The sequence below is a fragment of the Oratosquilla oratoria genome, chromosome 44, assembly GCF_046742065.1.
Source record: "Oratosquilla oratoria isolate Oo_2021 chromosome 44, ASM4674206v1, whole genome shotgun sequence".
NCBI lineage: Eukaryota > Metazoa > Arthropoda > Malacostraca > Stomatopoda > Squillidae > Oratosquilla > Oratosquilla oratoria.
Window position 1 is genome coordinate 32,034,977 of NC_134820.1, and position 27,500 is coordinate 32,062,476.

General features: G+C 42.3%; 1 protein-coding gene across 1 annotated transcript in view; it reads left to right on the plus strand.

Moving 5' to 3' along the window:
* Window positions 1-27,500, plus strand: part of LOC143022387 (uncharacterized) — a 372,359-nt gene that overhangs the window by 329,794 nt on the left and 15,065 nt on the right. The window contains exon 2 of the mRNA XM_076180543.1: window positions 25,910-26,664. Within this exon, the coding sequence (XP_076036658.1) occupies window positions 26,520-26,664 (145 nt within the window). The 5' untranslated portion in view covers window positions 25,910-26,519. The remainder of the gene's footprint in view (window positions 1-25,909; window positions 26,665-27,500) is intronic.

Genomic DNA, 27,500 nt, shown 5'->3' on the forward strand with positions numbered 1-27,500 from the left:
AGATGAAATGGAAATAAGTGACGTATGGAAGTGGAGTAGGGGCGGATACGTACCTTGGTTGGTTACCCCACTTATAAGGGGGAAGAAAGCTTATTGGTATAGAAATGGATAGGTCGTGTGTCAGATATATTCATATATATATATATATATATATATATATATATATACAAATATATATATATATAAATATATTATATACATATATATATATAAATATATATATATATATATATATATATATATATATATATATATATATATATATATATATATATATATATGTATATATATTTAGGATCATAGACTACCCGATTAAAATGTGACGCTTCATCAGAAATGTGGATTTTATCTATTTATCTTTCTAGTTATTTTTGCTATGGAATTAGGAGATCAAAATTAGTACGTGAATTGCCTTTGTATATAGGCTGCCTTGACATATATTCTCCTGAGAAATTCACATAAACACGTACACACACGAGCCAACACAAATCCACACATATACACACAAAACCAAGCAACGAAAACAAAGAAACACAACAAATGATAAATGGGCTAAGTATTAGGAGAAGGATATGTGAGCAGTGTTGAATGACAAACCTTACAAGGTCCTCATCCAATAAAGAAACCTAGAAAGAGTCAGTTCAGGAAACCAGCGTGAGCTGCGAGACGCGGAAGTTAGGTCGAAGGAAATCGGAAATGGTCTGTGCAAATTGGATATGAGAGAGGAATTATGGAGCGAGGAAGCTTATAAGGACGCGTGCTGAGTGATCGTGCACACGAATGATATAAAGCGATCATAAATATTTATCCAAGAGGTCAAGATGACTTTCATTTAAGCGGAAACATTCGAATGTCGTACCTACGTACAAGGACAGAAACAAGGAAGACCCATTCAAAGGAATACCGGTGTCACTTGCAAGTGTAGTTAATAAAACACTGGAATAACGAGATTCAGATAAATGAAATACTTGAAAATTAAGTAATATATATTGGATATGATGATCTTCTTTCAAAATATATATATAAGACGGTCTGGGCTTTTGTAATACCATCCTCTTAGATTTTAGCAAAGCTATTGTATAATCACTAACAAAAGGTCTGACCCATAACATTGTTCTCACAGCTTCCAATATGTTTTTTTTTAGTGATATATTTTCCTATGTAGTATTTAGTTTGTAATTAAATAATTCCATTCAATAGATAAAAAATATTCTCAGACAAAGAATTTGAATTCTGTATATCTAAAAAAAAACTAGGAGCAAAACATTTTGCTCATGATTCTAGCTTAATTTAAGGTGACATATAAACTGAAATACATGCAGAGTGTTGGAAGGGGGTGGGGAGGGGCCGACATGAGAATGGATATTCTGAAAGCAATCCCTCTCCCACGCGTGATTCACCATAGTCTTGGATCACGTGTCGGACTCGTGATCGACAGCTGTTTCCCTCCCGGAAGAGAGCTCAGAGCTCATATATGACCGATCTAAGGATAATACTGTGAACTTACACGCACACACACCCCAAACTCCCCGCCCACGAGAGTTGGAGTAACGACTCGCAGTGCAGCGATACTGAAATTATTTCAGTCCTGTGCGAGATTCGAACCCGGACCGCCGTAATGGCGGCCCGGAATTGTACCACTGCGCCATCGAGTGTGTGTGTGTGTGTGTGTGTGTGTGTGTGTGTGTGTGTGTGTGTGTGTGTGTGTGTGTGTGTGTGTGTGTGTGTGTGTGTGTGTGTGTGTGTGTATTCACTTGGTCTTTTGGATCACGTGTTGGACTCGTGATCGACAGCTATTTCCCTCCTGGAAGAGAGCTCAGAGCTCGTAGGTCCGATCTATGGGTAATGCTATGACCTTGCACACACACACACACCCTCAGCGCTGCGATACTGATATTATTTCAGCCCCGGGCGAGAGTCGAACCCGGACCTCCGTAGTGGCAGGCCAGAGCTCTAACCACAGCGCCATGAGAGGTGTGTGTGTGTGTGTGTGTGTGTGTGTGTGTGTGTGTGTGTGTGTGTGTGCGTGTGTGTGGGCCAGACAGGACCGGTCTATCCAGCAAAGGACAATTTTCTAAACATAGTATAAACATGAGGCGTCTTGAACCAAAATTGCTTTAATGGCGTTTTACCAAAGTTAAACGTAGGAGAGTTTGGGAATTGGAGGACAAATAAGCCTAATATAGTGCCACATGTAATGAATAAATTCTTCTTACCAGTTATTAATTCTTATTGACGGCAAATTATTCAATTAAATTTAGGAGTAGAGGAACCCATTTGTTGTTGAGCGTCAAAGCGTGTTGATAAACTCTTTCGGGTGAATGTGAACTAATAATTTTGGAGAATTAGTCAAATTTAAAGAAATCTGATTTGGCGAACATTACTGCCACCACCTCCACCACCACCATAACTACCACAACCACCTCCACCACCACCACCACCACCACCATCACCACCACCACCACCACCACCACCACCACCACCACCACCACCACCACCACCACCACCACCACCACCACCACCACCACCACCACCACCACCACCACCACCACCACCACAACTACCACAACCACCATCGCCAACATATTACGTGTCTGCAACAAATCGTCTCATGTTTAATTGTCTGAAGAACACAAGGCGTGACCTTGGAAAGCTAGCCCAGACGATTAACTGTATACAAAGTAACCCACACCTCGACCCTGCTCTCCCCCCCTCTCCCTCCCCCTCTCCCCCTTCCCCCTTCCCTCCCTTCTCCCTCCCCCTCCCTCTCCCAATAATTCGACTTTCCTCCCTCCCCTCCCCTCTCTCCTCCCTCCTCCTCTCCCTTCCCTCTCCACCTCTCCCTTCCCCCTCCCCTCCCCCTCCCCCTCCCTCCCTCTCCCCCTCCCCGTCTCCCTCCCTCTCCCTCCCCCTTCCTCCCACTCCCTTCTCCCTCCACCTCTCCCTTCCCTCCCCTCCCCCTCTCTTCCCCTCCCCCTCTCCCTCTCCCCCTTCCCTCCCTTCTCCCTCCCCCTCCCTCTCCCAATAATTCGACTTTCCTCCCCCCCCCACCCTCGCTTCACCTTCCTTCCTTCACTCCCTCCCTCCTCTTCCCACTTCCTCCCTTCTTGGAATCTCTTTTCTGGATTTAGTCTCACAAATTTCTTTGGGTTTTGTGAGTTCTATTTTCTTTTCCTTCGACGCTGAGGGGGGTAGATTAATCTCGATCACCGAGATGTCTTGACTTCTTTGGTACAAATGGTCTTCAGAGAATCACGGGGTATCCTTGGAATGTTTTTTTTATCGAAGCAGCAGCTGAGGCAGTCAAGGCATGTTATCAGCATAATTCTCAATATGTATATATATATACATATATATATATATATATATATATATATATATATATATATATATATATATATATATATAAATCCTGATCAGAAAAATCGAAAACATTGAGAAGTTGAATCATTGTGAAAATGCTGTTGTATTCAATTGTACTTGCATCAGAGAAAATCTTCTTCCTTCCTTTACGAGATACATACACATATACATATACATATGCATATACATACACATATACTTATACATATACATGCACATATACATATACTAGTTATTAATTCTTATTGACGGGGAATTATTCAATTAAATTTAGGAGTAGAGGTGTGGGTTACATATACATATACATATATATATATATATACATATACATAAACATATACAAATACATACATATGGGCACGAGGCACGCCTCCTTGACATTGATCCCACTTGAGACAAACCTTGATGGATGATGCAAAGTAAACGCAAACAAAACTCATGGTTGAAGCAAACTAACCGATCTTGAGTTGTTTGGAATGGGATGGGCTTCTACCTGGGAGCTTGCCCGAAAAAACGGTTGGGACTGGCGCGTGAGTGAAGCAAGCGTTCCCCCCGTCGTATGGTTCCAATTGATAATGATTGATCATTTTTTTTTATAACGACCGCTGATTCCAGGTACTCAATGCTGCTCCTGTCTGGGTGTAACATAACAATATGAGAGGAGTGTGAACGGACACACCCACAACCACCCACACCTACACCCATGAAACATCCACGTACCCACACCCAAACACCCAAACATCCACGCACACATACAAACACACTCATATATACACCTACACAAACATCAAAACACCCAAACACACTTCCACTCCCTGATTTCGATATGAATGTCTCCGTTTTCTATGTAGCCACTGGTATGTGTTAATCATTATCATGATGACTATTATCGTCATCATTATTATTCGATTTTTAGTGAATTTATTTCATCTTTTGGTTCCTCCAATTAGCCTTTATTCCTTTTCCTCCGATTCCAATTCCCTTTCTCCTTCCCCCAAACCAGGGACCATTATTTTGTGATTGGAGATTAAGCTCGAACTTAACAAGAATACAGATCACTTTGAGCTTTTGTTATCCCTCGTTTCTGTTACTTTCCTTAAGTGTTTTTCTTTATAACCTAAGTGACTTCTTCTCTTCGGTGAATTTTGTCCCTCAAAGAGAAGTGCTGATGATTAATGGAGTCGAAACGTGAGTACAGTTCTCCACCTCATCTCGCCATTCTTCCTTTTGTTCTTTCCTCCACTTGTACTTTCTTCTCTTCCACCTTCTCCCTTTTTGTTTCATCAACACTGATGCCACTATCACCATCATCACCATCAATATCATCATCACCACTGCTAACACTACTTCCACCATCTCCACTACTACCAGTCACTACTATCACCACCATCACTATCACCACAACTATCACCACTACCATCACCACCATCACCACCACTATCACCATTACCACCATTACCACAACCATCACCACCACCACAACTACAACAACAACCACAACTACTATCATCATCACCAATATTACCATCACCACTATCACTACCAAAACCACAATCACAACCATCACCACAACCATCACCACCACCACAATCACAACCACCAACACCACAACTATCACCACCACCACAACCACAACCACCACCACTGCCACAACCATAACCACGTCCACAACCACAAACACAAAACAAAAGCACAACTACAACCACCATCACCACAACCACAAACACAACCACAGCCAATATCACAACCACTACCACCATCACCAATACCACAACCACCACAACCACAACCACCATCACCACTACCACAACCACAACCACAACCACACATACCATCACCACCTCGTCCCTTCCACCTTCCACTTGTATCACTGCAAACATCCACAAGAAATGGGATTAAGTCGTTGACGACGCGACGTGTGGACCTTTGGTGGAGGTGGAGGTGGAGGAGGAGGGGTGGGAGGGCCCAGGAGGGGGGTTGGGGGGGTTGAGACGAGGGCGTGGATGGGCGTGGGGGCTGCTGGCTCGGCCGCCCAGGAGGGAGCGGTGTGACAGGAGAGGCGTGGCGACATTTCCGTCCTAAATGGTATTTGTTTACATTATTGTAGTTTTTACGCTGCCGAAGCGCACCGTCAGTTTGAACAGCCTCTACTCTCTTGACGCTGTCTTTGTATATATATATACATATATATATATATATATATATGTATATATATATATATATATGTATATATATATATATATATATATATATATATATATATATATATATATATATATACAACTTCTTACTTCTGCTCACAGGTAGGCTTTCAGCCTGTCAGTCGGGCCAGCACACTTCTCCAGATTGTCTCCAGATTGTCCTCTCAAAGCTTCCTTCTTCCTCAAATACTCTATTTTTCCTAATCCATTTGCCTCTAGGATTTCTTCAACTCCATCTTTCCATCTTTTCTTCGGTCTATCTGTCTATCTATCTATCTATCTATCTATATATATATATATATATATATATATGTATACATATATATATATATATATATATATATGTATGTACAACACTGAATGGGTCCCAGTGAATAGATACATTTTTGTCAACCACAATACACTTTAATTCTAACCCATCTACATCGGATGATCCGTGGAGGCAACATGCAGAAATTGAAACGTGGTACGGCTAAGGTCTCGAACCGGGCTAGCGCTTAACAAGTGCTGTAGTGACTTACATATTGCTCCATCAATATATATATATATATATATATACATATGTATATATATATATATATATATATATATATTTATATATATATATATATATATATATATATATATATATATATATATATGAGAATGAAGGAGGAAGTATACGAGGAATAGTAGGGGAATTTTAATGCTTGACGTTTCGACACTTAGTGTCTTGATCAGCATTAAAATTTCCCTACTATTGCTCGTATACTTCCTCCATCCTCATTCTCATTTGTCAATACCTTTTCCGTTCATTATACATATATATATATATACATATATATATATATATATATATATGTGTGTATACATATATATATATATACAGACATATATATATATATACATATATATATATATATATATATATATATATATATATATATATGTATATATATATATATGTGTGTGTGTGTGTGTGTGCTTATTCGTGTGCATGATTTGCCATTGCCTCCAATCACGAGATGAATTTGTGATCGACATTTGATAACCTCCCGGACGAGAGCTCAGAGGTCGTAATAGACTGTGAGGTTACACACTCAATACCCACCTCTCCTTGCTCAAGGTAGACAGTAACGGTTCGCAATGTGCCTGAATTTACTTCAGCTACTTCATCCAATTCTCAGACGGAGGTTCTCGTGGTGACGTCATGCACGGGAAATGCCCGTTGAAATCGGCAAAGTGAGTAAACCTGTTCTTGTATCGACTTCGTGTAAAACCGTTTTCAAGTTTGTTAATGCTCGCTACACGCTCTGGCCATCTGTGGGCGTGAGATGGGCGGAAGGTGGGCGTGGGCGGGATGGAGATGGGTGTGATGGGGGATTGGGGTTGACACCTGTTGGAAAGCAGGTGTTTTTCCAACATCTGTGTGAGCAGATAGCAGACAAGGCCGTAGCTATCAAGGTGGGTGACATTGGGATGAATAAAATAGACTGACGGTAACCTGAATATAATTAATAAACTCTTCTTTACCGAGAATGGATGAAAGGCACGGAATTGAATGGAATCATGTGGCGGTAGGGTATTTCATTGAGCAAAAAATAAACAAATAAATAAATAAATAAATAAACGAAATAACATAAAATAACATAAAACAAAATATAATGAAATATAAGACAAAATAGAATAGAATAAAACAAAATAAAACAAAATAGAATAAAATAAGATAAAATAAAATAAGATTAGCAAAAATAAAAAATGAAAAATGAAATAAAATAAAATGAATACAATGAAATAATAAAATAAAATAAATAGAATTGAAAATAGAATAAATGAAATAAAGTAAGATAAAAATAAAATAAGATATAATCAAACAAAACAAAACAAAATGAAATAAAATAAAAAATGAAATAAAATAAAGACAAATAAAAATGACAGCCCCTTCGGCAAATGACGTCATTTATAGAGTTTGTTCTGGCTAATGGAAGACGATTTCATTCAGGAGACAAAACGAGAACCTCAAGTTCTTGAGAACCTACAACTCTCGAAAGAACTCCACTCTGAGATGAACAAAAATGTTCATCATGAACAAGAATAACATCTGAACAAAGTGCTATCGTAATGGAGGAGTTGTGAATGTTTGGCTTGAGGGAGTGAGGAAGAAGGGAATGAGGAAAAGAGGAGTGAGGAGGAAGGGAGTGAGGTGGAAGGGAGTGTGGAGGAAGTGAGTGAGGGAGGAAGGGGAGTGAGGGAGGAAGGGGAGTGAGGAGGAAGGGGAGTGAGGGAGGAAGGGGAGTGAGGAGGAAGGGGAGTGAGGAGGAAGGGAGCGAGGAGGAAGGGAGCGAGGAGGAAGGGAGTGAGGAAGAAGGGAGTGAGGAGGGAGTGAGGAGGAAGGGAGTGAGGAGGAAGGGAGTGAGGAGGAAGTGAGTGAAGAGGAGGGGAGTGAAGAGGAGGGGAGTGAGGAGGAGGGGAGTGAAGAGGAGGGGAGTGAAGAGGAAGGGAGTGAGGAGGAAGGGAGCGAGGGGGAAGGGAGTGAGGAGGAAGGGGAGTGAGGAGGAAGGGAGTGGGGAGGATGGGAGTGAGGAGGAGGGGGAGTGAGGAAGAAGGGAGTGAGGAGGAAGGGAGTGAGGAGGGAGGGGAGTGAGGAGGAGGGGAGTTAGGAGAAGGGGAGTGAGGAAGAAGGGAGTGAGGAGGAAGGGAGTGGGGAGGATGGGAGTGAGGAGGAGGGGGAGTGAGGAAGAAGGGAGTGAGGAGGAAGGGAGTGAGGAGGAAGGGGAGTGAGGAGGAGGGATATCTCATTCCCCGCTGGGCAAGATGGGATACTCTCCTTGCTAATTCCCCCTCAGAATATTACTCAACTTCTGCAGCAGCCGGAGGAGGAGGAGGAGGAGGAGGAGGAGGAGGAGGAGGAGGAGGAGGAGGAGGAGGAGGAGGAGGAGGAGGAGGAGGAAGAGTAGGTGGAGGAAGCGTAGGATGAAGTGGAGGATGAAGAAGCGGATGGTGAGAAGGACGAGGTGGAGGAGAAGGAGAAGGCGGAGAAGGTGGAGGAGGACGAGGAAGAGACGAGGACAAGGAGGAGGAGGAGGAGGAGGAGGAGGAGGAGGAAGCGGATGGTGAGAAGGACGAGGGGCGGAGGAGGAGGAGGAGGAGGAGGAGGAGGAGGAAGACGAGGAAGAAACGAGGAAAAGGACGACGAGGAGGAGGAGGAGGAGGAAGAAGAGGAGGAGGAGGAGGACGAAGAGGAGGAGGAGGAGGAGGAGGAGGAGGAGGAGGAGGAGGAGGAGGACGAAGAGGAGGAGGAGGAGGAGGAGGAGGAGGAGGAGGAGGAAGACGAGGAAGACGAGGAAAAGGACGACGACGAGGAGGAGGAGGAGGAGGGAGGAGGAAGAGGAGGAGGTTAACCTGACGGGGATTTATCGTTGCCGAGTAATTAAATGACGTAACGGATTAATGCCCTTAACGGAGTGGAAAGATGAGGAGGAGGAGGAACAGGATGTGACGAAGGATTGGTCCATCGACGCGACTCGAGTCTCGGCGATTTAGATTATTTATTAATCAGGTTTATTATCATCAAATCCACCGTTTCTATCGTCCTCAATATATATCATCATTCGTCCAATCAGATATTAATGACGGCGTTTTTTTTTTTTTTTTTTTTTTTTTTTAACTTTCTTTTCATATGAGATACGTGTTTGGCTATTTGTTTTTTATTTTCATTTGTATCTTTTTTTTTTTATCTTATCTTCATTCTTACTTTCACTTTCGATCTTCAAGGACGTCCGTTGGGAATCCAAAAGCTACCAGCTGGTCTCTGCCTGACCTGGAGATCCTCCTAGCACACAGGGCAAAGGTAACCACTACCTGGGTTGCAGTTGAGCGTCTCCTGGTGATGACCTGAGGTCATTTATTTGAGATTCTGAGATTTTTTTTTTTTTTTTTTTTTTTTTTTTGCCGAAGGAGGCGGAATAGTCTTCTACTCCTGAATACGAGGACCACCATAACGTCCTCCTTGGCACCCAAGGGTGACAGGGCGGGATCTCCGGCGATGTTGAGGACGAGTCGAAGGAGGAACAATCTTTCAAGTGTGACTCACTCTTTTGCTGCCTCCCGTTTTGTCTTAAAACTGAAATTATAATACATATATATAAATATATATATATATATACATATATATATATATATATATATATATATATATATATATATATATATATTTATATATATATATATATATATATGGCCTTGCGACTCCTACGTTTTCTTTTCCTCCTCCTCTTTCGTCTCCTCCTCGTTCTTTTCCTCTTCTTTCTCCTCTTTCGTCTTCTCCTCCTCCTCCTCCTCTTTCGTCTCCTCCTCGTCCTTTTCCTCTTCTCTCTCCTCCTCTTTCGTCTCCTTCTCCTCCTCCTCCTCTTTCGTCTCCTCCTCCTCCTTCGTCTCCTCCTCCTCTTTCTTCTCCTCCTCCTCCTCGTCCTTTTCCTCTTCTTTCTCCTCCTCCTCCTTGTGCTTTTCCTCGTGCTTTTCCTCTTCTTTCTCCTCCTCTTTCATCTCCTCCTCCTCCTCCTCCTCCTCCTCGTGCTTTTCCTCTTTTTTCTCCTCTTTCGTCTCCCCCTCGTCCTTTCTCCTCTTCTTTCTCCTCCTCTTTTGTCTCCTCTTCCTCCTCCTCCTCTTCCCCCTCGTGCTTTTCCTCTTTTTTCTCCTCCTCTTTCGTCTCCTCCTCGTCCTTTCTCCTCTTTTTCTCCTCTTTCATCTCCTCCTCTTCCTCCTTCACGTGCTTTTCCTCCTTCTCCTCTTTCGTCTCCTCCTCGTCCTTTTCCTCTTCTTTCTCCTCCTCCTCCTTCTTTTTCGTCTCCTCCTCGTCCTTTTCCTCTTCTTTCTCTTCTTTCGTCCCCTCCTCCTCCTCCTTCTCCTCCTCCTCGTCCTTTTCCTCCTCCTCCTCTTTCATCTCCTCCTCGTCCTTTTCCTCTTCTTTCTCCTCCTCCTCCTTCTTTTTCGTCTCCTCCTCGTCCTTTTCCTCTTCTTTCTCTTCTTTCGTTCCCTCCTCCTCCTCCTCCTCTTTCGTCTCCTCCTCGTCCTCCTCCTCTTCTTTCTCCTCTGGAAGAGAATCAGCGAGCGATCACGCCCATATCGAGGTGAAGAGAAATTAATGACGTGGCACGATTGGTCATCGCCTTCGTGAGGAGGAGGAGGAAGAGAAGAGGAGGAGGAGGATGGGGGAGGAGGTGGAGGTAAAGGGAGGAGCAGAAGGAGGAGTAGGAGTAGGGGCATGAGGAGGAGAGTGATGAGGAGTAGAAAGAGGAGGAGGAAGGGAGGAGTAGAAGGAGAATGAGGAGTAGGAGTAGGAAGAGGAGGAGGATAGGAGTAGAGGGATTAGGAGGAGTAGAGGAGGAGAGAAGAGGGGAAAAGGAGTAAAAAGAGGAAGAGGAGGATAAGAGGAGAAAGAGTAGTAGGGAGGAGGAGGAGTAGGAGGAGGAAGGAGGAGGAGGAGGAGGCAGAGGAGTAAGAAGAGGAAGAGGAGAGAAGAAGGAAGAGGAAGAAGAAGAGAAAGAGTGAGGGGAGTAGGTGTAGGGATAAGGAGAGGAGTGGGAGGAGTGGGAGGAGGAAGAGGAGTAGAAGAAGGAAAAGGAGAAAGAAAGGAGGAGGAGGAGGAGGAGGAGGAGCACGAGGAAGAGAGCGAATAGAAGAAAGAGAAGCAGGTGGAGGAGGAGGAGGAGGAGGAGGAGGAGGAAGAGGAGGAGTAGGAAGAGTAGGAGGAGGAGTACGAGGAGGAGAACGAATAGGAGATAGAGAAACAGGTGGAGGAGGAGCAGGAAGAGGAGGAGGAGGAGGAGGAGGAGCACGAGGAAGAGAGCGAATAGGAGAAAGAGAAGCAGGTGAAGGAGTAGGAGTAGGAGTAGGAGTAGGAGGAGGAGGAGGAGGAGGAGGAGCACGAGGAAGAGAACGAGGAGGAGGTGGAGGAGGAGTAGGAAGAGGATTAGGAGGAGGAGGAGGAGGAGAAGGAAGAGGAGGAGGAGGAGGAGAAGGAAGAGGAGGAGGAGGAGGAGGAGGAGGAGGAGGAGGAGGAGGAGGAGGAGGAGGAGGAGGAGGAAGAGGAGGAGGAGGAGGAGGAAGAGGAGGAGGAGGAGGAGGAGGAGGAGGATGCATAAAAACTAGACTGACTGGGGTAGCCTAACCTTGCGACCCGGCGAGATGTTGAGGAAGTCAGCCCACTCTGCAGTCAGCCAGTCAGCTGCAAAACGACTTACGGCGAGTGACCACCAAAGGCGGCTGTCCGTCAGTCCGCATCCTGCCAAGGAACTTGCTGACATCCTACGGGTGGAAGGATGAGAGGGGAGGAGTCCTGCGAAGGAACGTCCGTGGACATCGTATAACAAGTTCAAAAGTAGGAAATCCTATGTCTTTCCCACACCTATCCTCTCCCTTCTCTCGTTCATCTTCCTCCTCGTCCTTCTTCTCTTTCTCCTCTTTCTCCTCGTCCCTCTTCTCTTTCTCCTCTTTCTCTCGATTATCTTCCTCCTCGTCTTTCTTCTCTTTCTCCTCTTTCTCCTCGTCCCTCTTCTCTTTCTCCTCTTTCTCTCGATTATCTTCCTCCTCGTCTTTCTTCTCTTTCTCCTCTTTCTCCTCCACCTACTTCTCTTCCTCCTCGTCCTTCTTCTCTTTCTCCTCTTTCTCCAGCTTATCTCCCTCCTCGTCCTTCTTCTCTTTCTCCTCTTTCTCCTCCTCTTTCTCCTCGTCCCTCTTCTCTTTCTCCTCCTCGCCCTTCTTCTCTTTTTTTCTTTCTCCTCTTTCTCCTATTTCTCTTCCTCCTCGTCCTTCTTCAAGTCTTTCTCCTCTTCCTCGTCGTCGTCCTTCTCCCCTTTCACCTCTTTCTCCTCCAGCCCAAAATATAAATATTGATAATGAACTATTTCACCAAATTATAGATATCTACAATGAGAACGATGCTATTATCATCTTCAACTTACCAGTAATTGTATGGGGTGGAACATTAAATTCGCACACCGGTCATAGGCTCTACTCAAATATTTTGGAAAGTTCTTTGTATCTACACACTCACGAACAAACAGACGGACAGACTGTTCTCGATGTTATCCTTTCCACTAACGATAACCAAGTACATACATACATACATATACCAAGGCTTTTTCCCCCCTTGCCAGGGGGGTAGCCAAAAAGGACAAGGCACAAAAACATTCCCACCCATTTCATCCCCGAAAACACTCCACACCCCTCCACCCTCCCTCCCATCTTAGCACCTCCAAGTAACGAATATAATTGTTGGACCGAAATTCAGCACCAGGGACCACAGTATCCTCACACTCGACATCGAATTTAACATCGAACTGCAAAATCAAAAGCTTCGAAAAGGTACCAGACTTCCAGAAAGCAGACTTCGAAAAATTGAGAGGGATTCTTGAAAGTACTCGTACCGACTGGTCAGAAATTTACAGAATATAGGATGTTGAACAAACTTAGGATATATTTACTAATACATTCTAAGATCAACAACTCCAACGCGAATAGGAGTAATGGATCTTAGCTTGTAGGAAAATAGTTTCAAACAGGCGTACCAAAGTACTCTTTCTTCAGTCGCGTTGTTGATATATGGAGTGGTCTACCATCCAACGTCGTCGATTGTTCCACCGTAGAGGTATTAAAAAACCGTCTCGGCATTTACTTAGCTACAAATCCCCCACTAGGATTTACTTCTAAATATATTAGGAACAAAATAAGAGTAATAATATTAATTGAAGACAAGGTGCGGAAACAGACATGTTAGGACCAATAGATCAGTTGTTCGTTCGTCAATGTAACTCTATGTAACTCCTCTTTCATCTCATCCTACTCCTCCACTTTTATTTCCCCCTCCTATTCCTCCTCTTTTTCCTCTTCCTCCTCTTCCTCCTCCTCTTGCTGGTTCTCTTCCTGTTGTTCCTCATCTCCTTTCATCTCCTCTCCCTGCTCATCTTTCATCTCATCCTATTTCTCCACTTTCATTTCCCCCTCCTATTCCTCTTTTTCCTCCTCCTCCTCCTCCTCTTGCTGGTCCTCTTAATGTTCCTCCTCCCCTTCCATCTCCTCTTCCTGCTCCTGTTCCTCCTCCTCATCATCATTATCTATCTCCTCCTACTATTCTTTTTTCCTCCTTCTACTACTCGCCCTCCTCCTCTCATCCTTCCTCTTCTTACTTCATTTCCTTTTATTTTCTGTTAATTTTCTGCCAATTTGGTTTTTCTTCAAAGGAGGGCGAAGGACATTCTTCTCAGCATGGGTTCTCCAAGGGTAAGTCAAGTGTGACTAATCTTCTATATTTTTATACTAATATATTCAAGGCGTCAGATAAGAATCATAGTTACGATGTTATTTACCTTGACTTTAGCAAAGCGTTCGACAAGGTGCCCCACCAGAGAATACTAAGTAAAATCATAGTTCATGGCACAGGAGAAAAAGTGTTTGAATGGATTAGAGCTCGGATCAGTCACAGAAAACAGCGGGTCACCATAAATGGTGTAAAAATCAAATAGGGGAGAGCTTCTAGTGGAGTTCCCCAGGGCTCGGTTTTGGGTCTCTTATTGTTCATTGTGTATATAAACGACTTGGACAATGGGATTAATAGTGATGTTAGTAAGTTTGCGGACGACACTAAAATAGGACGCCTAATTAGGTCAGGAGACGACGCCGAGATTCTGCAGGATGATCTTAACAAATTGTTGACATGGTCGGTGAAATGGAAAACGGACTTCAATATCTCAAAGTGCAGCGTGTTAAACGTAGTGCTACACAACCCAGAAAGGAGGTATACCTTATATAACACCTTTTTAAAGAAAACCGTGTGCGAGAGAGACTTGGGAGTTATAGTAAGTCTTGAATTTAAATCCAAGAAACAGTGCATTTGGGCCAGGAATAGAGTTAACAGAGCATTAGGTTTCATTACTAGGAAGATTATGAATAGAAGTACAAAGTACAAACTCTATCTGGCGTTAGTTAGACTCATCCTTGACTATACGGTACAGTATTGGTCTCCGTCCTATAGAATGGATATCAATTCACTTGAATCAGTACAGAGTAGAATGACCAAAATATGCATGAGCTCAGAAATTTACTTTACGAAGAGAGGCTTACGTTTTTTAACTTACACTCTCTGAAAAGAAGCAGAGTGCGAGCTGATCTAATAGAGGTGTTCAAGTGGATCAAAGGCTTTAACAAGGGTGACGCAAACAAGGTAATCATATTAAGACAACAGGGCAGTGCTCGCAGTAATGGGTTTAGATTGGACAAATTTAGATTTAGAAGGGAAATAGGGAAGAGCTGGTTTACTAATAGGGTGGTCAAAGAATGAAATAGGTTTAGTATCCATATATCGTAGTGAGCACTGGAACTCTCGGTTATTTTAAGAAATGGTTAGACAACTTTATGGATGGGGAGTATAGGTGGTAATGAGCATGGGACTGTCTAGTGTAGGACTTATGGTCTCTTGCAGTCTCCTTCATTCTTATGTTCTTATGTTAAATCCTCGTCATGACACCAAAAGGACATTCTTTGGGCTCAGTTCCACCACTCCACTTGATCCGCAAAATGATCCACCAAGATAAAGGCGCTTGATAAACAGCAATTCCCCCGCTTTATAGCAGGATCTAACAATCTCCACTTCCTCCTCCTCCTCCTCCTCTTCCTTCTTCTGCAGATTCCTCCCCACACTTCATCACCTCCAAGTCGCTATGCAGTTAACCGTTGCCCACGGAAAAAAAAAACATACAAGTATGCATTTATTCATTCCTTAATGACTATTATTATTAATACTATTATTCTCGTTTTTGCCCTCGTCGCCTATCAATCTCGTCAGCAAGTGTGATAGCGACACAAGCGTACACAAGCGTTAGCGGACGCGAGCTTGATCCCTAATGTGTACAGACGTCTGCAACTTGTTCTGGCTGACCCAGCACACATGGCAAAGGTGGTTTTGATGTAGTTAAGCTGGTTTTAGTGTGAAAGAGATGGAAGATGATGAAGAGGGGGTGATGGAGGAGGAGGAGGAGGAGGAAAAAGAGGTGGTGGAAGGAGGAGGGGAGGAACGGGAGGAACGGGAGGAGGAGGAGGAGGAGGAGGAAGAGGAGGAGGTAGTAGTGGTGGTGGAATAGGAGGAAGAAGAGGTGAGGGCCAGAAGAGGAAGATTTTTTTTTTTTTTTTTTTTTTTTTTTTTTTTTTTTTTTTTAGAATAATAGATTTGAGAGTTGAGGGGGAGGAGGGAGAGGAATAGGAGGAAGGGAAGGGGGAGAGGGGGAGAATGGAAAGGGAGAAGGCGGGTGAGGTTGAGGGGAGGAGGAGGGAGAGGAATAGGGAGAAGGGAAGGAGGAGAGGGGAAGGGGGAGAGGGGAAGGGGAAGAAGGCGGGTGAGGTTGAGGGGGAGGGGAGAGAGGAATAGGGGGGAAGGGGGAAAAGAGGGAGAATGGAAGGGGGACAAGGCGGGTGAGGTTGAGGGTGAGGGAGAGGAAGGGGGGGGAAGGGAGAAGGGGGAGAAGGGAAGGGGGAGAGGGGAAGGGGGGAGTGGAAGGGGAGAAGATGGGTGAGGTTAAGAGGGAGGAGGAGGGAGAAGGAATAGGGGGAAGGGGAGAGGGGGAGAGGGAAAGGGAGAGAGGGGAAGGGGAGAGGGGAAGGGGAAGGGGGAGAGGGGAAGGGGGAGTGAAGGGGGCGGGACTGCGCACAGCCGCGTACGTGCAACTTGCCACGCCGGTTTTAATTCGCGATTCCATAGTTGGGTCACGTGCGTCACCGTAGGTTGGAGCGTGTTGCGCGCCACGCTGCAGATGGCGCGCGCGGACGAAGTCCTGTTGCAAAGAAACCGCGTATTATGTTGCAAGGACGCCGTATCACTTTGCAGAAGCAGTGCTTCATGTTGCACCGGACGTTGGGTCGTGTTGCACGGATGCTGCTTCATGTTGCATTGGGTCGTGTTGCACGGAAGCTGCTTCATGTTGCATTGGGTCGTGTTGCACGGACGCTGTTTCATGTTGCACTGGGTCGTGTTGCACGAACGCTGCCTCATGTTGCACGGACATTTCCTCATGTTGCAAGAGATACCACGTTGCAGAAACTGTTTTATGTTGCACGGGTATTGCTTGATGTTGCAAGGATACCATGTTGCAGAAACACTGTTTCATGCTGCACGGGTATTGAGACGTTTTGCAAGGATACCATGTTGCAGAAACACTGTTTCATGTTGCACGGGTATTGAGTCGTGTAGCAAGGATACCATGTTGCAGAAACACTGTTCCATGTTGTACGGACATTGCTTCATGTCGCAAGGATACCATGTTGCAGAAACACTGTTTCATGTTGCACGGGTATCAAGTCGTGTTGCACGGTAATATCATGCTTCAAGTGAACAATGCAACTCGGGAACAAAGTCCCAAGGTGACGTCATTTGGAGGACAATACCTCCTCTTCCTCGTTTGAGGTCCTATTCAACCCACACGATGTGTGACGTCATGTGGTAAGAATGTGACGTCATGTGGGAGGACTGTGACATCATACTACATGGGTGTGACGTCATGTGACCGAAATATGACGTCATGTGGGAGGAATGTGACGTCATGTGGAAGGGCAGTGACATCACATTACATGAGTGTGACGTCATGTGACCGAAATATGACGTCATGTGGAAGTACTGGGACGTCATGTGACCGAGATATGACGTCACATGACAGAAGTATGACGTCATATTACAATTATGACGTCATGTGACGGGGGTATGACGTCATGTGGGCAGAATGCGACGTGATATTGAAAATGCCAATGCAATAAGCAAGACCCAAGTCCACAAAATATGTCCTTTTTTATTATGTTTATTTGTCTAATTATTTATTTATTTATTCATTCATTTCTCTATTCATCCATCCATTCATTCATATATGTATGCGTTCATTTGTCCATTTATCTATTTACCTGATTATTTCTCTATTTATTTATATATGTAAATGTCGTACAAATCAACATGAATAGATTTCGATCCTGGACAGGACGATATGACGTCACTTCTAAGCCCCGCCTCCTACGCCTCATCTTTCTCCTCCTCCTCCTCCTCCTCCTCCTCCTCCTCCTTGCGCTTAAAAACAATCTTTGTATATATAGAAATCCCGTGACACATACTATCTTTGCCACGCTGTACACATCACTGTCCTGAAATTGGATTTCCTCTTGCATTTCAATGCCGAATTCAATTTGCACCTTTCCCGCCAAAATCACCAATACGACACCCTACCCCACCACCATCACCATCATCACCCAAATTCTCACCAGCCCTTTCACCAACACCACCATTATTATCATCCTCGTCGCAACCCCCTCCACCACCACCACCACCACGTTGCCACCAACTCTCAAAAGACGCCGTCTGGAACCCTAATTAGCACTTGTTGACAAGAAAGACGGGGAACATCATGTGGCAACAGTGTTGGTGATTATTCAGATGTTGGCGTCTCGTAAAGACGACTTGGCGTCCGTTCTTCGTTTCAACAACTGCGAATATTATTTTAAGCCAAATATCAGGAAGGTTATACCAATGGCTTTCTTCAGATATCGTCTTTCTTCTTAACAACAATAATAATGTTAGTAATGACAGCAGTATTAGCAATGATAATGACATTAATAATAATGATAATAACAACAGCAATAATGATTAATAATAATAATAATAATAATAATAATAATAATAATAATAATAGTAATAGTAATAGTAATAATAATAATAATAATAATAATAATAATAATTAATAAAATAATAATAAATATTAATAAATAATAATAAATAATATAAATATTAATAAATAATAATAAATAATATTAAATAATTAATAAATAATAATAAATAAATAATAAATAAATAATAATAAATAAATAATAATAAATAATAATAAATAATAATAAATAATAATAATAATAATAATAATAATAATAATAATAACAATAATAATAACAATAATAATAACAATAATAATAACAATAATAATAACAATAATAATAACAATAATAATAACAATAATAATAACAACAATAATAACAATAATAATAATAATAACAATAATAATAATAACAATAACAATAATAATAATAGTAATAATGATAATAATAATAATAATAATAAATCCTTGATGTTGGAGACGGTTCTAAAAATGTGTTTACGTTGTATGAAAAGAAAAACAGAAGCATGAATCTTTACGCAAGTCGTTAGCATCGTTGACTACACACTTAATCTGTAAAGGAGGTTCATGGTACCAACATACAATAACTGTCTCCATAGCAAAGTCTAAACTATCCACCATGTAACAATAAAGAACGTCTGAAATATGCTTGTGTCTCCTGTGAGAAAATAAATAATAGAATAGTTTCGATCTACATTCTTTTCATAACAACAAATATCTTCTTGTATGTGGTGGAAAGCTTACCCTATCATTGAAAACTTAGGTTTTGTTCCAAACGCAATATCCTATTGAGCAGAAGAATGATTTATTTAGCTTTTTATCGAGAATAAACAAAAACAGGCTCACGTGATGACACATCGTTATTCTTGTACGTAATCTTATAAAAAGAAGAAGAAGAAGAAGCAGAAGAATAAAAAGGAATTGGCCTACTTTTTTGTATAAAAGAAGAACAAATAAAAAACTTCTCAAAATCAAAGGCATAAATCTCAAAGGCAATGCAGATAGAGAATATATATATATATATATATATATATATATATATATATATATATATATAGATAGATAGATAGATAGATAGATAGATTGATAGATAGATAGATAAACAAAGCAAAATAAATTAAAAGTTACTGTCCACTAATGACAGTCTGTAGCAAGAACCTGTCTCCAACTGCGTGGACATGCACATGCACACGCACACGCACACACACACACACACACACACACACACACACACACACACACACACACACACACACACACACACACACACACACACACACATAAACTAGATGCTGAGAGATACAAAGACGGGTCACTACGAGCATAGCTCCCTTCCCGTATAATACAACTAGGTAAACACACACACACACACACACACACACACACACACACACACACACACACACACACACACACACACACACACACACACACACACACACACACACAATCAAACAATTGGCCATTGACAGAGCCACATAAACAAGAGACTTCTTATGGGAACTGCTACAGGAAAACAATTAGAGAAAAAATATCTACGGAATAAAACAAATATTCTAGACAGTGACTTGTCTAAGACTTGGAAGTGAGCCAAAGTGTTTAGATCACTTCCCAACTTCACTTCTACAAGTGTTTAGATCACTTCTCCGCTTCACTTCTATAAGTGTCTAGATCACTTCCACACTTCACTTCAGTGGTTCAATAAATTCCCCACTTCACTTCTGTAAGTGTTTGATCACTTCCACACTTCACTTCTGTGTTTAGATCAATTCCCCACTTCACTTCTGTAAGTGTTTAGATCACTCACCCACTTCACTTCTGAGTAAATGAATAAATACAAGAATAAAACAATGAATGGATTAAATAAATAAATAAAATTATATAACATAAACAAATTAGTACAAACAAACAGATAGATGAATAAATAGATAAAGAGATAGACGAGATATAGTCGAGATACTTCTCTGTCAAGACATGCTCCAGATAATTCTTAACTCTTCCACGACGTAGATTTCTCACTAGTGCCAGCAAAAATAAACTACAATCAATATAAAAATCAGCAATATGGCTGAGACACAAAAAAGTTCAGGAATCTCTTACCCATTGTAATAAAAAATCTTACAAAATGTCCAGATTATCAAGACGAAAAACAAAAAACAAAAAACGACGACATAAAGAAAAGTTATAATTCACGAAAACCTGAGATTTTACAAATCAACTATTGACCAACACTGGTGGAGGAAATCTTCATTATGGGAAATAAAACATAAAGATTGTGAAGATTAGAGTGGCTCATTCGCATTTTGCGTGCGAAGAAGATTAAACTTGATGGAACGGTCTGACTTACTCCGATTCTTCGTTGGCAGTCGTGATGGAAACAAAAAACGGAGGAAGAAAACGTGGAGTGTTGATTGAAAACGTGTTCAGTCTCACACACATCACGATAAGAATCCGGGAGAGTCGTAATGGAATCTAATAAGAATAAATCAAACAAAATCTATACCTCCAAAAGAGATCAATTTTCAGATGAAATGTTGCAAATGTGGTAAGAAGAGCTACATAAATGGTGATTTTTTTCCATCTCATGTGCAAAGAAAAACAAATAAACGGAAAGACTATATCAACAAAGACTGGAAGTCATCCATTAGAATAAGGTTTATTCTAATAAGTTGAAAATTATATATCTACTGTTGAGTGATTTTACGGATAGAAATACAGGTGTTGGACAAAATAATATGACCACCATGCAAAATAGTACATCTTGATCCATGTTGGCAACACTGCTTTAGGGTAGATAATGCGTCGCGTATGCATTGCGCATTTTACGTAGCAGGTCTCGTAGATTATATTTCAGTGTACTACACGCTTTGGCCTGCGACGGTTACAACAAGCGACCGGTGGAATGTGTGATCTCTCAGACTTCGTAAAAGGGCAAATCGTTGGCTCCCGGTTAGAGGGAGCACCGGTAACGAAAACAGTTAAGCTGTTGAACGGTTCACGAGCGACAGTATCCACGGTAATGAGAACATACACAAAACATGGGCAAACATCATCGGCGAAGAGGAATCGTGGGCAAAACCCAAAGTCATCCGACAGAGACCGACGAACATTAAAAAGGATTGCGGCCAGACAACACAAGACAACCGCAGGAAAAGTGACAGCAGAACTCAACACAGACCTGAGGAATCCTGTGTGGAAGAAAACAGTACGGCGGGAGCCCCACAAAGCTAACATTCATGGTAAGGCTGTAATGGCGTAACCCCTTACAACTGATGCTAACTCTAAACTGCGAAAGAAGTGGTGCCACTAACATAAAACCTGAACATTTGATGATTGAAAGAATTTGGTATGGCACGATGAATCAACGTTCACGTTATTCCCTACGAACGACAAGGAGGGTTTAAGTATCGAGAACCCTAAAAGAGTCCTACGATCCGGACTGCCTGCTTTCTACAGTCAAGCATGGGGGCGGTTCCGTTATGATTTGGGCGACTATATCGTGGTATTCAGCTGGTCCTCTCATTCACATCACAGACCGGATGACTCCTAATGAATATCTCGACATCCTCAACGATGAGGTTCTTACTATGATGAGCGTCTTGCTGCCAGACACAGCCATATTCCAAGACAATAATGCGTCCTTACACACAGCCAAAAAGGTTCAGTCTTGGTTCGTAGAGCATTAGAATATCATCAAACATCTTCCCTGGCCAGTACAATTGCCAGACCTCAACATAATTGAACCATTATGAGGAGTTTTAGAGCAGAGAGTGAGGAGCAGATTTCCACCTCCAACATTGTTCCAGAAATTGGCGAATGTTTTGGTACAAGAATGGGACAACATTCCGCTGGAAACTATTCGGACACTACGAATCCATACCGCGAAGGATTGCAGCTATTCTACAGGCAAATGGTGGCCCAACGCCGTACTGATGAATAATGTGTATTTTGCAGGTGTTCATATTATTTTGCCCAACCTCTGTAATGTTACAAATGATGCTAGGTTATCAGAATGCTGTAGATCCAAACAGACTACTTTCAAAGATAAAATTTTACCCAAAATATTTCAGCTAAAATCAAACTTTCCTAATACGAAAAAAAAAAAAAAAAAAAAAAAAATTGCCTTCTGTCCAAATTTCTTCCCAAAGATGAGGTAAATCTAATTCATAATTACCCGAATACTATTAATAAAAAAGTTTTTAATGTTCATTAAAGGTTGACAGATCATACCCCAGGGGTTTACTCCCGTCCGTGTGAAGATTGTAACCTAGTGTACATCGGCCACACAGGGAAAGACCTAAGGACAAGGTTGAATAAGAATAAAAGTTCAATGGAGTATGGTCAAGAGAGCTCAGCCGTGTTCCAAGACACGAATAAATTAAACCACCGGTTGGACTGGGACAAATCTGAACTTATTTACAAATCTGGTTATGGGTTCAGAAGGAAAATAGTAGAATCCAGTTTAACACACTACCTGCCGACAATGAATATTTCTAAGGGTCAATGGACCCCAGACATAGTTTCAGGATTATTCATTACAAAACAAATTGTTAACGGATGTCCTCCCCTTTCCCCCTGACCCGACCTCATGTCATCCTCAGGTCACTAGAGAGTGAGGGTAGTGATAGTTACTCCTTCCCTAGTTCATTTTCCTTAGTAAGATGTTGCTATTTAAGATAGCATCCTCCTCCCAATTTGTACTGCTGAAGAGGATCGCAGTTATTGATCGAAATATATAGATTCGCTTATTCAACTCTTTCTTCCGACTATGGTGTCAGTTGTGATTTACAAATGTGTTACTATTATATATACATATATATATATATATATATATATATATATATATATATATGTATATATATATATATATATATATATATATATATATGTATATAAACACCTCTGTTCTTGCATAGCTGTGGAAGTAATTACGGATGCTTATGTTCGGAAGCGTATATTTTTGGGAGATAAAAACAAAGATTTAAACGCCGAGAAGGTGCACTGGTGTCCTCTCCCTCTTGGCCTGATGATGTGCACGACTCCCATCTCGCCCGTGAGTGACGTTTACAACCTCAGACGTTTCCTCATGATTAATTTACGTTGGTAACGTAGATAGAGGAGTAGGAGGAGGAAGAGGAGGAAAAGAAAGAAGAGGGAGGATAGGAGGAAGAGGACGGGAGGAAGAGGAGGAAAAGGAAGAAGAGGGCGGAAGAGAGAGGAGGAAAAGGAAGAAGAGGACGGAAGGGAGAGGAGGAAAAGGAAGAAGAGGACGGGAGGGAGAGGAGGAAGTGGAAGAAGAGGACGGGAGGAAGAGGAAAAGGAAGAACACGGAAGGAAAAATAAAAAATGAAGGAGAAAGAAGAGGCTGGGAATAAGAGTAGGAAGAGAAGGAGAGACAGGAGAGGAGGGGGAGGAAGAGCAGGTGGAGGAGGAGGAGAGTGAGAGGAAATGAGGGTGAGGAAGAGGAAGGAGAAGAGAAGCAAGTGGAAGAGGAGGGGAGGAAGAGAAGGAAGCGTCGGGAAAAGAAGTGGAAGAAGAAATGAAGCAAGAGGAAGAGGAAGGGGAGGAAGAGGAAGGTGAGGAGAAGAAAAAGAGGAAGAAAAGAGAAGGAGGAGGAAGGGTCGGGGGAAGAAGAGGCGGGCGAAATTGATATATTTTGTTACAATAGACGCCTAACTCATGACCCCGAACTCAATCAAGACAAACACACACACACACACACACACACACACACACACACACACACACACACACACACACACACACACACACACACACACACACACACACACACACACACACACACACACACACACACACACACACACGCGCGCGCGCGCGCACTTGAAGCAATTCAACCAAAGATTAATACTAAATGACACAATAAAAGCGACTTCATGGTGGCATAAGTTACCCCCCAAGTCAAGAGCTTGGAATGAAAACTGAATATCAAAAGTTTTGATTGAATATAGCTCTTTTTCTAAGGAAAAAATTTGAACAAAGTAGTAATATAGTCCTTATTAGAGATTTTAATTGCGATGAGGTCAACTGAGAGAAATGGGAAGCAAGCGGAAAACCAGATTCCTGGGGAAATACCATGTTGACTATAGCAATAGAGAACACAATGACCCAGTGGGTAAAGGAAGTGGCTAGGGTAAAAGGAGATGACATTGTCACAAGATTATATATGTTACTAACCATCATCAGCTCTTTGAACTGCCTTTGCCCAATAGGAAACAGTGACCATGTTACTATTGAGTTTCAGTTGGAGGATAAGGAAATAGAGCCAAGGAATAAATCACACATGTCAGGGAGACTCATTTTTATGAAAACAGATTACTTAATGTTGAAAAAATTCTTTTGGAGGAAACTGGGAGGAATTCATGAATACCACGGGAATAGGAAGGAAATGTAAGAATTTATTGATATATTCTCAACGGACGAGTGAACAAACATGTGCCAAAGACTAGAGAAAAGAAGAAGCAGAAACGGGACTGGTTTAACAAAAAGTGGGAGATTAAAAAAAAAAAAAAAAAAAAAACAGGAATGTGGTTTGGGGAAAATGAAGGAAAAAAGCAAGAAAACAAATAAAGCTTACAAACAAACTAGAAATGACTATACACAAATTAGAAGGGAGAAAGCAAATTTGAAAGAGGTATAGTAAACAAATGCAAAGATGAACCAAAAATGTTTTACAGGTTTATAAATGGGAAGTTGAGGCACAGGGAAGAAATCACCAAGTTAATGGTGACTGATAAAATCTTTGAAGAGGTCAGATATAGTGAAAGAAAGCTTCCATTCGGTCTTATCATAAGAGCATAATTTTTTTGGAGAAAAGCGAAGGGAACAAAAAGCCAGGTTTAGCAGATATAGGTGTAGAAATGAGGAAAGTGCCCAATCTCGTGGGATCCTTGGATGTGACAAAAGCTTCAGGACCTGACGAGATCTCAAACTGGATACAAAATGTAGGGAACAACTAGCGGACAAGATCCACAGTGAAAATTCATGTGAACAAGTTGCATAAACACGGCAAAGGAAACATGGACTGGAAGTGAAGCGTTTATTCCTCACGTTTCGTCTATTGAGAAAGTCAACAGACGAAACGTCAGGAATAAACGCTTCACTTCATGTCCATGTTTCCTTTGCCGTGTTTATGCAAGATCCAGTCTCATTAAATGTTCGTTGAAAGAAGAGATTATGCCGTTTGAGTCAGAAAAGAGCAAACGTAGTGCTTTCTATGCCTTTTTCTTTTTGGCTAACCCCCGTGTAGGGGGAAAAAGCCTTTGGTGTATGTATGTATGTACTTTTTTAAGGAAAGCTACATGAGGACAGTAGTAAAGGATAAGAGGTCAGGCTAGAGAGCAGTAATTAGCGGAGTTCCACAAGATTCAGTGTTTGCACCAATAATGTATCTTGTCTATATCAGTGACATGATGAAAGGAATAACAAGCCACGTAATATGTTTGCAGATGACGCAAAAAAAAGAAAAAATCCAAACGCGTGCGTCTTTCAAGTAGGGAAAGAGGCATCTGGCTGGTTACAAGAATATTGTGATTGGCAGGGTAACAGAGAAGGCGTGGCTTGTTTCGCCTGGGATCACGGCAGTAGTTATGATATGATTTTTTTCTGGCCTTTATGCTTTACTGATAATATATTATTTTTCTTTTACAGATTGCAAAGCTCTGGGAGGTTGAATGAAGAAGTTTTGATCTCACAAACAACCCAGGAAGAAAGTCTTCTTGCAGCTATCTTCACGATGAATTGTCACAGTTCTTACATGTGGTACAAACTTGAATGAATTTTAAGAAAATGAAACCTTTTTGGTTCTGAAATTAGCTCGACTCTGGGCAATTCTAGAAAAGTTGTGCCTGATCTCTCGCAAAGGACTTTTGTACGTACAAATTGTTCATACTCTATGACCTTTTGTACATTAGTGTTGTAAAGGAATATAGTGATAAATATAACAGAAATTAATGAGATATTTCTTAAGTTCTTAGAACGTGACACGCGAACGACTTGACGTCACAAGGTGTAAAGCAAACTGAGAGGCTGAAGTATAGGAAGAAGATCAAGGAAACATTTCTCCCCCACTTAACGCTCCCAGAAAACCTTTTCTCCTTAACACCTCCCTTCCCCCCTCCCCCCTCTTAGCGGGGGGGACCATGACCACCCCCCGCTGGCTCACGCATCCGTTCGCCGCGAGAACAGATTCCGATTGACATGAAAGACCCGTTGGAAAGGGAACGAGTGATCTAGCGACTTGATCGTGAGACTTGGCGCTATGGACTATCTTTCCCCGCCTCAGCTGCCCCCGCAGCTCTACACGACGCCTCTCCAGGGCGCCAACGTCACCGCCGGGCCGCGGTTTCGGGGGTTCATGTACGCCATCGCCTTTCTGGCGGTGACGGCTTCTGGATGCCGATCAGGTGAGTTGTTCTTCAAGACATCGAAGTCGACACGAGTTCGAGTCTTTAGGAGAGTCTCATGTAACATGGAAAGTATAGCCCTAGAAAGCATTTATATGTATTTAATGGTCAAAATGTTATCACATACATGTATACGGCATACACACACACACACACATACACACGACTCGATGGTGCAGTTGGTAGAGTTCCCGGTCGCCACTACGGCGGTCCGGGTTCGAATCCCGTCCAGGGCTGAAATAATTTCAGTATCGCTGCGCTGCGAGTCGTTACTCCAACTCTCATGGGCGGGGAGTTGGGTGTGTGTGCGTGTAAGGTCACAGCATCACCCATAGATTGGTCATATATGAGCTTTGAGCTTTCTTCCGGAGAGGAATAGCTGTCGATCACGAGTCCAATACGTGATCCAGGACCACGGTGAATCACACACAAACACACACACACACACACACACACACACACACACACACACACACACACACACACACACACACACACACACACACACAGAGGCATGCACGCACACATATAAAAATACACAGACATACAAACACACAAACACAAACATGCACGCACACACGCACGCGCCTACTTCCTCTCCTTGCGAGGTAATGCAGGTTTTCAGGGTACAAAAATATGTTTATTGTGTTTAAGAAGACAAGAAAAATATAACTAATATAATCGACCATCCGGGTGTTTCCTTAGGCGTTTAATTGTTTTAGGGGAATTGTTCCACACAGGGCAATAGTATCCATGTAGGTATGCATTTGCATTTGTGTACGTCTGTATGTACGTTCGTATGCATGTATGCATGTTTGTGAATTTACGTTTGCATA